Below are 12,991 nucleotides of genomic sequence, written 5' to 3'. Positions count from 1 at the left end.
GAGGGCGGAGAGAGAGGGTACAGTCCGAGACACTGTCGGGATCACGTGTGAGGGCGGAGAGAGAGGGTACAGTGAGACACCGTCGGGATCACGTGTGAGGGCAGAGAGAGAGGGTACAGTCCGAGACACTGTCGGGATCACGTGCGAGGGCGGAGAGAGAGGGTACAGTGAGACACCGTCGGGATCACGTGTGAGGGCGGAGAGAGAGGGTACAGTCCGAGACACTGTCGGGATCACGTGTGAGGGCGGAGAGAGAGGGTACAGTCCGAGACACTGTCGGGATCACGTGTGAGGGCGGAGAGAGAGGGTACAGTCCGAGACACTGTCGGGATCACGTGTGAGGGCGGAGAGAGAGGGTACAGTGAGACACCGTCGGGATCACGTGTGAGGGCGGAGAGAGAGGGTGCAGTCCGAGACACTGTCGGGATCACGTGTGAGGGCGGAGAGAGAGGGTACAGTCCGAGACACTGTCGGGATCACGTGTGAGGGCGGAGAGAGAGGGTACAGTGAGACACCGTCGGGATCACGTGTGAGGGCGGAGAGAGAGGGTACAATCCGAGACAATGTCGGGATCACGTGTGAGGGCGGAGAGAGAGGGTACAGTGAGACACCGTCGGGATCACGTGTGAGGGCGGAGAGAGAGGGTACAGTGAGACACCGTCGGGATCACGTGTGAGGGCGGAGAGAGAGGGTACAGTGAGACACCGTCGGGATCATGTGTGAGGGCGGAGAGAGAGGGTACACTGAGACACCGTCGGGATCACGTGTGAGGGCGGAGAGAGAGGGTACAGTCCAAGACACTGTCGGGATCACGTGTGAGGGCGGAGAGAGAGGGTACAGTCCAAGACACTGTCGGGATCACGTGTGAGGGCGGAGAGAGAGGGTACAGTCCAAGACACCGTCGGGATCACGTGTGAGGGCGGAGAGAGAGGGTACAGTCCGAGACACTGTCGGGATCACGTGCGAGGGCGGAGAGAGAGGGTACAGTCCGAGACACCGTCGGGATCACGTGCGAGGGCGGAGAGAGAGGGTACAGTGAGACACTGTCGGGATCGGGTGTGAGGGCGGAGAGAGAGGGTACAGTGAGACACTGTCGGGATCGGGTGTGAGGGCGAAGAGAGAGGGTACAGTCCGAGACACCGTCGGGATCACGTGTGAGGGTGGAGAGAGAGGGTACAGTGAGACACTGTCAGGATCACGTGTGAAGGCGGAGAGAGAAGGTACAGTGAGACACCGTCGGGATCACGTGTGAGGGTGGAGAGAGAGGGTGCAATGAGACACTGTCGGGATCACGTGTGAGGGCGGAGAGAGAGGGTACAGTGAGACACTGTCGGGATCACGTGTGAGGGCGGAGAGAGAGGGTACAGTCCGAGACACCGTCGGGATCACGTGCGAGGGCGGAGAGAGAGGGTACAGTCCGAGACACCGTCGGGATCACGTGCGAGGGCGGAGAGAGAGGGTACAGTCCGAGACACCGTCGGGATCACGTGCGAGGGCGGAGAGAGAGGGTACAGTCCGAGACACCGTCGGGATCACGTGCGAGGGCGGAGAGAGAGGGTACAGTCCGAGACACTGTCGGGATCACGTGTGAGGGCGGAGAGAGAGGGTACAGTCCGAGACACTGTCGGGATCACGTGTGAGGGCGGAGAGAGAGGGTACAGTCCGAGACACTGTCGGGATCACGTGTGAGGGCGGAGAGAGAAGGTACAGTGAGACACTGTCGGGATCGGGTGTGAGGGCGGAGAGAGAGGGTGCAGTGAGACACTGTCGGGATCACGTGTGAGGGCGGAGAGAGAGGGTGCAGTGAGACACTGTCGGGATCACGTGTGAGGGCGGAGAGAGAGGGTACAGTCCGAGACACTGTCGGGATCACGTGTGAGGGCGGAGAGAGAGGGTACAGTCCGAGACACCGTCGGGATCACGTGCGAGGGCGGAGAGAGAGGGTACAGTGAGACACTGTCGGGATCGGGTGTGAGGGCGGAGAGAGAGGGTACAGTCCGAGACACCGTCGGGATCACGTGTGAGGGTGGAGAGAGAGGGTACAGTGAGACACTGTCGGGATCACGTGTGAAGGCGGAGAGAGAAGGTACAGTGAGACACCGTCGGGATCACGTGTGAGGGTGGAGAGAGAGGGTGCAATGAGACACTGTCGGGATCACGTGTGAGGGCGGAGAGAGAGGGTACAGTGAGACACTGTCGGGATCACGTGTGAGGGCGGAGAGAGAGGGTACAGTCCGAGACACCGTCGGGATCACGTGCGAGGGCGGAGAGAGAGGGTACAGTCCGAGACACCGTCGGGATCACGTGCGAGGGCGGAGAGAGAGGGTACAGTCCGAGACACCGTCGGGATCACGTGCGAGGGCGGAGAGAGAGGGTACAGTCCGAGACACCGTCGGGATCACGTGCGAGGGTGGAGAGAGAGGGTACAGTCCGAGACACTGTCGGGATCACGTGTGAGGGCGGAGAGAGAGGGTACAGTCCGAGACACTGTCGGGATCACGTGTGAGGGCGGAGAGAGAGGGTACAGTCCGAGACACTGTCGGGATCACGTGTGAGGGCGGAGAGAGAGGGTACAGTGAGACACTGTCGGGATCGGGTGTGAGGGCGGAGAGAGAGGGTGCAGTGAGACACTGTCGGGATCACGTGTGAGGGCGGAGAGAGAGGGTGCAGTGAGACACTGTCGGGATCACGTGTGAGGGCGGAGAGAGAGGGTACAGTCCGAGACACTGTCGGGATCACGTGTGAGGGCGGAGAGAGAGGGTACAGTCCGAGACACTGTCGGGATCACGTGTGAGGGCGGAGAGAGAGGGTACAGTGAGACACCGTCGGGATCACGTGTGAGGGTGGAGAGAGAGGGTACAGTCCGAGACACTGTCGGGATCACGTGTGAGGGCGGAGAGAGAGGGTACAGTGAGACACTGTCGGGATCACGTGTGAGGGCGGAGAGAGAGGGTACAGTGAGACACTGTCGGGATCACGTGTGAGGGCGGAGAGAGAGGGTACAGTGAGACACTGTCGGGATCACGTGTGAGGGCGGAGAGAGAGGGTACAGTGAGACACTGTCGGGATCACGTGTGAGGGCGGAGAGAGAGGGTACAGTGAGACACTGTCGGGATCGGGTGTGAGGGCGGAGAGAGAGGGTACAGTGAGACACTGTCGGGATCACGTGTGAGGGCGGAGAGAGAGGGTACAGTGAGACACTGTCGGGATCACGTGTGAGGGCGGAGAGAGAGGGTACAGTGAGACACCGTCGGGATCACGTGTGAGGGCGGAGAGAGAGGGTACAGTCCGAGACACTGTCGGGATCACGTGTGAGGGCGGAGAGAGAGGGTACAGTGAGACACTGTCGGGATCACGTGTGAGGGCGGAGAGAGAGGGTACAGTGAGACACTGTTGGGATCACGTGTGAGTGCGGAGAGAGAGGGTACAGTCCAAACCTGTGGTCGGAGTTGATCGGAAGCTCCCCGGACACCGACAGTGATTGAGAGGAGTAGCTGAGTCGGCCACATCCGGTGGGGGAGTGAAGTCTTGGCGGCAGAAAGGTCCGGAAGGTTGGAAGATAGATTTGAGCGATAAATCCAGCGCTCACTGATGGACGTAAGGAGCAGGCATGGTTGGGGGATGGGCAGTGGGCTCAGGTAGCTCCCTTGCAGCACAGATTTGTACTTTAGGAGTAAGAAATGCACCCACTATTGGGGCCAGGGGAAACTTCAACAGTGGGGAGATTGGGGGAGAAAGGGAGAAGGATGGCAATGGATGGCCAGGGATAAAGTTGTTCAGCAGAGGAGCTCCCGAGGGAGCTCCCGGGGGCCATCTTGATTTGTCACTTGTCTTATGTCTAGCTATTGTTAACTATCTATTATCCCACAATGATTAGCTTAGCTAATGCACATCTTCAGCATTGTAGTGCCCACAAGCCGCTTCCTTCCCACATAACCATGTGTGACATGCAAGAACTGTGACTTATTCCACACTCCCCATAATTACTTCTCTCTAAAAAAGCCTGGTAATGCCTCAAATTTAAAATGATCATCCTTCTGTTCACATTCCTATGTGGTCTCGGCCCCTACCTATCTCTGTTTCCTCTTCCAGCCCTACAACACTCCGAGATCTTTGCGCTCCTCGAAACTTTGAAAACCTCAATTACATCTCCCCTTAACCTTCTCTGCTCTAAGGAAGTGAAGGGTTATGGGGAGAGGGCAGGGAAGTGGAGCTGAGTCCAAGATCAGAGCAGCCATGTTCTTATTAAATGGTGGAGCAGGCTTGAGGAGCCAAATGGCCTACGCCTGCTCCTATTTCTTATGTTCTAACAATCCCAACTTCTCTTGTCTTCCCACATAAGTAAAGTCCCTCATCCCTGGTACCATTCTGGTAAATCTCTTCTGCACCCTCTCCAAGGCCTTGACATCCTTCTTAAAGTGTGGCGCCCAAAATTGGACACAATACTCCAGCTGAGGCCTAACCATGTGATTTAGAAACATAGAAACATAGAAACATAGAAAATAGGTGCAGGAGTGGGCCATTCGGCCCTTCGAGCCTGCACCGCCATTCAATGAGTTCATGACTGAACATGCAACTTCAGTACCCCATTCCTGCTTTCTCGCCATACCGCCATAAGGACTACATCTAACTCCTTTTTGAATATATTTAGTGAATTGGCCTCAACAACTTTCTGTGGTCGAGAATTCCACAGGTTCAGCACTCTCTGGGTGAAGAAGTTTCTCCTCATCTCGGTCCTAAATGGCTTACCCCTTATCCTTAGACTGTGACCACTGGTTCTGGACTTCCCCAACATTGGGAACATTCTTCCTGCATCTAACCTGTCTAAACCCGTCAGAATTTTAAACGTTTCTATGAGATCCCCTCTCATTCTTCTGAACTCCAGTGAATATAAGCCCAGTTGATCCAGTCTTTCTTGATATGTCAGTCCCGCCATCCCGGGAATCAGTCTGGTGAACCTTCGCTGCACTCCCTCAATAGCAAGAATGTCCTTCCTCAAGTTAGGAGACCAAATTTATAAAGGTTTACAGTAATTAGCACGTTTCTATCTATGTTCTCCCTAAAATACTCTTACCTTTACTCCTACACTGTGAGAGGAAGCACTTCCACTCTGGAATAAAGGAGTTACGTCCAGGTGGCCAAGATCTGCTGTATCTGAGTCAAATTCTTCTACCACCTCTTCTGTTTCAGAGAGAGACTGGCTAGCAATGTCATACTTCAAAGATGAGTCCTGTACCTGTGTCAAAGGGAGAATGAAAAGTCCTTGTTCAAGATGTACCGATAGGGCTCACTGCAGTGACAAAAAAATAACTTTAAATTAATAATTAGTAACAAGAGAATAATGGGCATCAGGGTGAATATACAGAGAATGCAGAGAACTTGCAACAAAAATATATCCCAATCAGAAGGAAAGACTGTAAGAGAAGGTATAACCATCCGTGGCTAACTAAGGAACTAAGGGATGGTATCAAATTGAAAACAAGGCATACAATGTGGCCACGACCAGTGGGAGGCCAGAGGATTGGGAAACTTTTAAAAGCCAGCAAAGAACGACTAAAAAAATAATAGAGAGGGAAGATAGATTATGAAAGTAAACTAGCACAAAATATAAAAACAGTTAGTTTCTACAGTACATAAAAAGGAAAAGAATGGCTAAAGTAAATGTTGGTCATCTTGAGGATGAGACTGGGGAATTAATAATGGGGAACAGGGAAATACAGAGACGTTGAACAACTATTTTGTGTCGGTCTTCACGATAGTAGACTCTAAAAACATCCCATTAGTGGAAAATCAAGGGGCTATAGGGAGGGAGGAACTTAATACATTCACTATCACTAAAGAAGTGGTACTCGGCAAAATAATGGGACTTAAGGCGGACAAGTCCTCTGGACCTGATGGCTTGCATCCAAGGGTCTTAAAAGTGGCTGCAGTGATAGTGGATGCATTGGTTGTAATCTATCAAAATTCCCTGGATTCTGGGGAGGTCCCGGCGGATTGGAAAACAGCAAATGTAACACTCCTATTTAAAAAAGGAGGCAGACAGACAGCAGGAAACTATAGACCGGTTAGCCTAACATCTGTCGTTGGGAAAATGCTGGAGTCCATTATTAAGGAAGCAGTAGCAGGACATTTGGAAAAGCATAATTCAATCAAGCAGAGTCAGCGTGGTTTTATGAAAGGGAAATTAAGTTTGACAAATTTTCTGGAGCTCTTTGAGGATGTAACGAGCAGGGTGGATAAAGGGGAGCCAGTAGATTTCCAGAAGGCATTCGATAAGATGCCACATAAAAGGTTACTGCACAAGATAAAAGCTCACGGGGTTGGGGGTAATATATCAGTATAGATAAAGGACTGGCTAACTAACAGAAAACAGAGAGTCGGGATAAATGGGTCATTTTCCGGTTGGCAAACAGTAACTAGTGGGGTTACCACAGGGATCGGTGCTGAGGCCTCAACTATTTACAATCTATAATTGGATGAAGGGACTGAGTGTAATGTAGCCAAGTTTGCTGATGATACAAAGATGGGTGGGAAAGCAAATTGTGAGGAGGACACAAAAAATCTGCAAAGGGATATAGACAGGCTAAGTGAATGGGTAAAAATTTTGCAGGTGGAGTATAATGTGGGAAAATGTGAGGTTATTCACTTTGGCAGAAAAAATAGAAAAGCAAATTATAATTTAAATGGAGAAAAATTGCAAAGTGCTGCAGTACAGAGAGAACTGGGGCTCCTTGTGTATAAAACACAAAAAGTTAGTATGTACGTACAGCAAGTAATCAGGAAGGCAAATGGAATGTTGGCCTTTATTGCAAGGGGAATAGAGTATAAAAGCAGAGAAGCCCTGCTGCAACTGTACAGGATATTGGTGAGGCCACACCTAGAGTACTGCGTACAGTTTTGGTCTCCGTATTTAAGAAAGGATATACTTGCATTGGAGGCTGTTCAGGGAAGGTTCACTCAGTTGATTCCGGAGATGAGGGGGTTGACTTATGAAGATAAGTTGAGTAGGTTGGGCCTATACTCATTGGAGTTCAGAAGAATGAGAGGTGATCTTATCGAAACATACAAGATAATGAGAGGACTCAACAAGGTGGATGCAGAGAGGATATTTCCACTCATAGTGGAAACTAAAACTAGGGGACATAGTCACAGAATAAGTGGCCGCCCATTTAAAACTGAGATGAGGAGGAATTTCTTCTCAGAGGGTTGTAAATCTGTGGAATTCTCTGCCCCAGAGAGCTGTGGAGGCTGGGTCATTGAATATATTTAAGGCAGAGATAGAAAGATTTTTGAGCAATAAGGGAATAAAGGGTTATGGGGAATGGGCAGGGAAGTGGAGCTGAGTCCATGATCAGATCAGCCATGATCTTATTGAATGGCGGAGCAGGCTCGAGAGTCCAAATGGCCTACTCCTGCTCCTATTTCTTATGTTCTTATGTAATAATGGGTATCAGGGTGGATATACAGAAGAATAAGGTGCATCAGGATGAATATACAGAAGTATAATGGACATCAGGGTGAACATATGTTGAATAATGGGCATCGGGGATCCATGATAATGAACAGGGGGACTGCAGCCAGTATCCAACCCCAACCCCTTAAAAACTGTAAAGCTCAGAGAGAACTTGCTTGGACTCACTTTTAACTCTTCCACCTGTTTTAAATCCTGCATTTTCCTTGGGGTCTTGTCTTTCTTGGAACTTGTGAGCTGCTGCAGAAACTCCTCCACACCATTTTGAAGAAGTCTATCAATTAATTCTTTCAAAAGAGACAGCTGTAGAACAGATCTCACTTCATTAATACATGGTTTCAGGAATCAATTGGCCGGATTCTGGACCATAAATTAATACTTGATTGCATTGCAGATTTTGTTAAACAATATACGGCAAGTGCTGTTACATAATCCTCGCTTATTGTCTTACTTTTGAATTCAAAGATTTATTTTTACTTCAAGAAAACTGAATCAGATGAATGACATTGAAATGATTAAACTGGGGTCAAGGCTGAGGGCCAGAGTGCCAGGTCCCAAGGACCCTGGGGAGTTCTCATGCTGGCCCCATCCTCTTATGCCAGTGGTCTTGTAGGGAAGAGCAGAGCCTCCACTCCCACACAGCTATTTAGAAAACTGCATTGGCAACGCTGGCAAGGTCACATTTATTGCCCATCCGAAGTTGCCCTGAGAAGGTGGGCCAATGTTGATCCTTGTAGCTTCTCACCAAAGGCAGCCAATGCAAAATGGTTTAACTTTTTAAAGAAAAGACTTGCATTTATATAGTGCCTTTCACGAACTCAGGGCATCCCCAAGTGCTTTACAGCCAATGAAGTACTTTTTGAAATGTAGTCACTGTTGTAATGGAGGGAACACGGCAGCCAATTTGCACACAGCAAGATCCCACAAACAGCAATGTGATAAATGACCAGATAATCTGTTATTAGTGATGTTGGTTGAGGGATGAATATTGGCCAGGACACTGAGGTGCACACCAAGCCCTACTTTGAAACAGTAACAGTAATTAAAAGGGCTGTATGATTATGTGGTCAGGCCCAGCACTGGAAGTTACAGGTAGATAGTCAAATAAGAACAGATGAGAAAAGGCTGAGCAATTCATCCCTGCAGTGTCCTGACACACAGTCTAGCATCCAAATTGATACTAGGTGCCTCTACTACATTAAAACAGTGACGACACTCCAAAAGTACTTCATTGGCTGTATTGCGCTTTGGGACATCCGGTGGTTGTGAAAGGCGCTATATAAATCCAAGTCTTTCTTTTTTTCTATTTCTCACTCACCTACTACACAGTCGTCGGGCGATGGCACTGTCCTCTGTGGAACGCACCTGGTCACGGTTGAGCAATGGCGATTGTAATGTTGCATTGATACCCTGACATTTTTGACACAATTACAATTGGGAGTCAGGGAGAAGTTTGACTGGGTTTTTTTTTCTTTTTGGAAGTTTTAGGTGTATTTATTGACCTCCGTAATGAGATGAAATAAGGAAGGAAGTGTCTGTGATAACACAAATTATACATGGTGGCATTCAAGGAACATGTTCGATGGTCCAAGTGACTTGGAATCATTCCATATTCTCTTAAGCTCCTGTATCTTGTATATGTATCAAGTGACTTTTTTTTAGCTCATTAAAATACCTGAGCATTTCAGTCAAATAGTTTCCTAACGGATAGCATTAAAAAAAGAAAAAGACTTGCATTTATATAGCGCCTTTCACGACCACCGGACATCTCACAGCGCTTTAAAGTCAATGAAGTGCTTTTGGAGTGTAGTCCCTGTTGTAATGTGGGAAACGTGGCAGCCAATTTGCGCACAGCAAGCTCCCACAAACAGCAATGTGATAATGACCAGATAATCTGTTTTTTTGTTATGTTGATTGAGGTATAAATATTGGCCAGGACACTGGGGGAAATTCCCCTGCTCTTCTTTGAAATAGGATCTTTTACATCGACTTGAGAGAGCAGATAGGGCTTCAGTTTAACATCTCATCCGAAAGACGGCAGCTCTGACAGTGCAGCACTCCCACTGCACTGCACTGGGAGTGTCAGCTTAGATTTTTTGTGCTCAAGTCCCTGGAGTGGATCTTGAACCCACAACTTTCTGACTCATAGGCAAGAGTGCTACCCACTGAGCCACAGCAAGAAGTAGAAAACATAAGGGGGTAGAAATTGACATGCATTAGGCCCATTTTTCAGACGTAATACAGGCACGAAGCTAACCAAATTAGCAGCAGGATATTCTGCGCCCAATCTGTGCAGATGTTGGTCCCGCTACTAAATTATTGAGCCCCATTTTTTTTAGGCACCCCGGGCAGCTGCCTGAAACAGATGTTAGGCTCTGTGACTATGTTGATTCGAGGCCTGTTGAAAATAGGCCCAGAACAAAATCTACTCCAAATTCTCCTTTAAAAATTTGGGCAATCGGACCTCGATTTTGGTTTTGGGTCAACTGACCACCAAAGTAGTGTTATTACTACCTAGGATTATGAATTTAGAGGTACCGCTGCAGTAGTTAAGGTGGTTGATTGGGTATTACTAGTTTGAGTTTGTGGTACTAAACCATCTACGTACCTTTATACCATAAATGTCAAAAAGCTTTTCTAAATCCTGTGGGAGTGAAAAGAAAAAATAATGAATAACACTAACAGGGTTAACGTGGAAGATGTGGTACTTTCAGGGCGGGCAAGTATTTGTAGAAGTATTTAGTGCTAATAGATATTTTACCACCTTTCCCTCACACCTTTTTCATTCTGGTGTTCTGCATTTAACATTCCTTTTCCGGAGGTGGTGACCCATGTTGGGTATGGTTCCAGTTCCCCCAACAGCCCTCCCTACCTCATCCAAGCATCATTCTCCATATCTCAGGCCGCAGTGAATTTGATGGGGAGAGTGAGGGGGGTAGGGTGGGCAACACAACCAAGCGTAACCTCGTCTAACGTGATAGGTACATGTGCTCCTTTTCATCAGAGGAGGAAGTGGGGGCAGGGGGGTGTCTGATCACCAATCTGAAGCATGATCGCTGGTCAATTTGTCTCTGTGGCAATGGAGACTATTAGTCATTGTCGGGTGAGGTGAGTTAGCTCATTGTTTTGATAAACTAATTGGTTCAATTTTAAAGGAGATGCAGGAACAGAGAGACCTGGGGTTTCACATACACAAGCCTTTGAAGGTGGCAGAACAAGTCAAAAGGCATACGGGATCGTGGGCTTTATAAAAAGACACATAGAATACAAAAGCAAGGACATTATCCTAAACCTTTATAAACCACTGGTTAGGCCCCAGCTGAAGCATTGTGTCCCATTCTGGGCACCACACTTTGGGAAGGATGTCAAGGCCTTGGAGAGGGTGCAGAGGAGATTTATCAGAATGATACCAAGGATGAGGGAATTCAGTTACGTGGAGAGATTAGAGAAGCTGGGATTGTTCATCTTACAGCAGAGAAGGTTTGGAGATTTAATAGAGGTGTTCAAAATTGTAAATGGTTCTGATAGAGTAATTACAAATAAACTGTTTCTACTGCCAGGGGTGTCAGTAACCAGAGGTCACAGATTGAAGATCTTTGGCAAAAGAGCCAGGGGGGGGTGATGAAGAGAATTTTTTACTCAGCAAGTTATTATGGTCTGGAATGCACCACCTGAAAAGGTTGGTGAAAGCAGATTCAATAATAACATTCAAAAGGAATTGGATTAATATTTGAAAAGGACAAATTTTCAGGGCTTGAGGGGAATGAGCAGAAAACTAGGACTAATTGGATAGCTCTTTCATGATGGGCCGAATGGCCTCCTTCTGTGCTATATGATTTTAGATCACACACCAGTGAATGAATTCTTACCCCAGCTGTGCGTTGGGCAGAATTTGGGGGACAGTTCTTTGGGAGCCAAATTTGTGGGTTCCCCATGACTTCCATCATTTCTGACTGGAAGTGACAGATCGCATTGAATTTGTTTTGTTCAAATGTGGGCAGAACATTCAAATGCGATGCAAATGACTGAAATACATCCGACAACATAATTTCCATCTTTTGCGTCCTAGTATTGCTGGAATGTTGGAATGCTGTTAAAATCGTGGGGCCCCATTTTTGCAGCATCCTGGGCAGTCACCTAAAACATGCGTTGGGTCCTTGAATGTGTTAATTAAGAGTCAAAAGCCTGTTGAAAATGAGCCCAGAGCAAAATCTACCCCAAGTTCTCCTTTAAAAATGATGGCAATTGGACTTTGATTTAAATCTCTATGATTCTTTAAATCATTGCTCGGGGTGGCAGGGGGCAGTTTAAAATGGAAAGGGTTGCCTAAGCCAGGGTCAGGCAGACAGAATTCACGTCACAAGTAAAATTCTATCAAAGCAGGAAATCCCAGCAGGAGATACAGGTAGGAATTAAAAAGGCAGCTTTTAAATAAGCAAAAAAAAAAGGAATGGCGCGGTTCTTCAGAGCAGCAATGTGTCACATCACAAAGTAGTGGGATGTGGGGATACACCTGTGATTCTTCATAAAGCAAGATCTTGATCTCTTCTAGGCTACTGTGGGGAGGGTTTGTGCTATCCACAGAGGGAAGGAAGAACCTGAGGAAGATTTGACCACAGGCTGCAGTCATTCACGCCCCATATAGCATCATTGCTGGACTCCAGGGAGCAGATATCCATCTTGCACTTTCAACAAGGAAAATACAAGACAGATGGGACAGTATTGAGGTAAATGAGGGAATTACAAAATTGGATAAAGCAGTAAATGAGAAAGGAGCTCCTAGAAGCCCTTACCACAGGCAGAAAATGGTACTTCTAAAGTCCTCAGGTAATCTTTATAACTTAAAGAGGGTATAAGAATGCTATTGGTGACAAAATGGTGTCATACGCAGAATGCAATTCCACATGAGCGTTTTCTAAGGTTGCTATGCCACGTGACAGGATGAGAACAAATTCGAGTAGGAGGTAACAGTAAAATTCTCATATCGATCATTTCATATAATAGGAAACTAAAGTACTGTGGACTTGATATTGGGAGATTGCAAAGCCTCTGTATATTATATAGTCCAAAGATATCTCAGATAGGACTTATTCATTGCAGTGCTCTCCTACCTTCATATCAACTCCTTTTCCTGGTGGTCCAGGGTAACCCTTAAAGAAAATCGACGATGCGTTAGAATATTGGATGATTAAATTGAGAGAGAGAGATGCCCACTCATGCAAGCAAGGAGCAAAACTAATAAATAATAATTAATAAATAATAATACATAATAATTAGAAACATAGAAACATAGAAAATAGGTGCAGGATTAGGCCATTCAGCCCTTCTAACCTGCACCGCCATTCAATGAGTTCATGGCTGAACATGCAACTTCAGTACCCCATTCCTGCTTTCTCGCCATACCCCTTGATCCCCCTAGTAGTAAGGACTTCATCTAACTCCTTTTTGAATATATTTAGTGAATTGGCCTCAACAACTTTCTGTGGTAGAGAATTCCACAGGTTCACCACTCTCTGGGTG

At 47.6% G+C, this 12,991-nt stretch overlaps 1 protein-coding gene across 1 annotated transcript in view; it reads right to left on the bottom strand.

Moving 5' to 3' along the window:
* The window catches only part of col7a1l (collagen type VII alpha 1-like), a 505,550-nt gene that overhangs the window by 239,547 nt on the left and 253,012 nt on the right, over positions 1 to 12,991 (bottom strand). Inside the window, exons 60-63 of the mRNA XM_070898381.1 lie at positions 12,583 to 12,621; positions 10,080 to 10,115; positions 7,655 to 7,774; positions 5,075 to 5,236 (exon numbers count right to left, since the gene is read on the bottom strand). Of these exons, the coding sequence (XP_070754482.1) occupies positions 5,075 to 5,236; positions 7,655 to 7,774; positions 10,080 to 10,115; positions 12,583 to 12,621 (357 nt within the window). The remainder of the gene's footprint in view (positions 1 to 5,074; positions 5,237 to 7,654; positions 7,775 to 10,079; positions 10,116 to 12,582; positions 12,622 to 12,991) is intronic.

The sequence above is a fragment of the Pristiophorus japonicus genome, chromosome 13 (assembly GCF_044704955.1).
Source record: "Pristiophorus japonicus isolate sPriJap1 chromosome 13, sPriJap1.hap1, whole genome shotgun sequence".
Classification (NCBI taxonomy): domain Eukaryota; kingdom Metazoa; phylum Chordata; class Chondrichthyes; family Pristiophoridae; genus Pristiophorus; species Pristiophorus japonicus.
The sequence above is the reverse complement of the archived record's forward strand: the minus strand, read 5'-3'. Positions and strand labels throughout refer to the sequence as shown.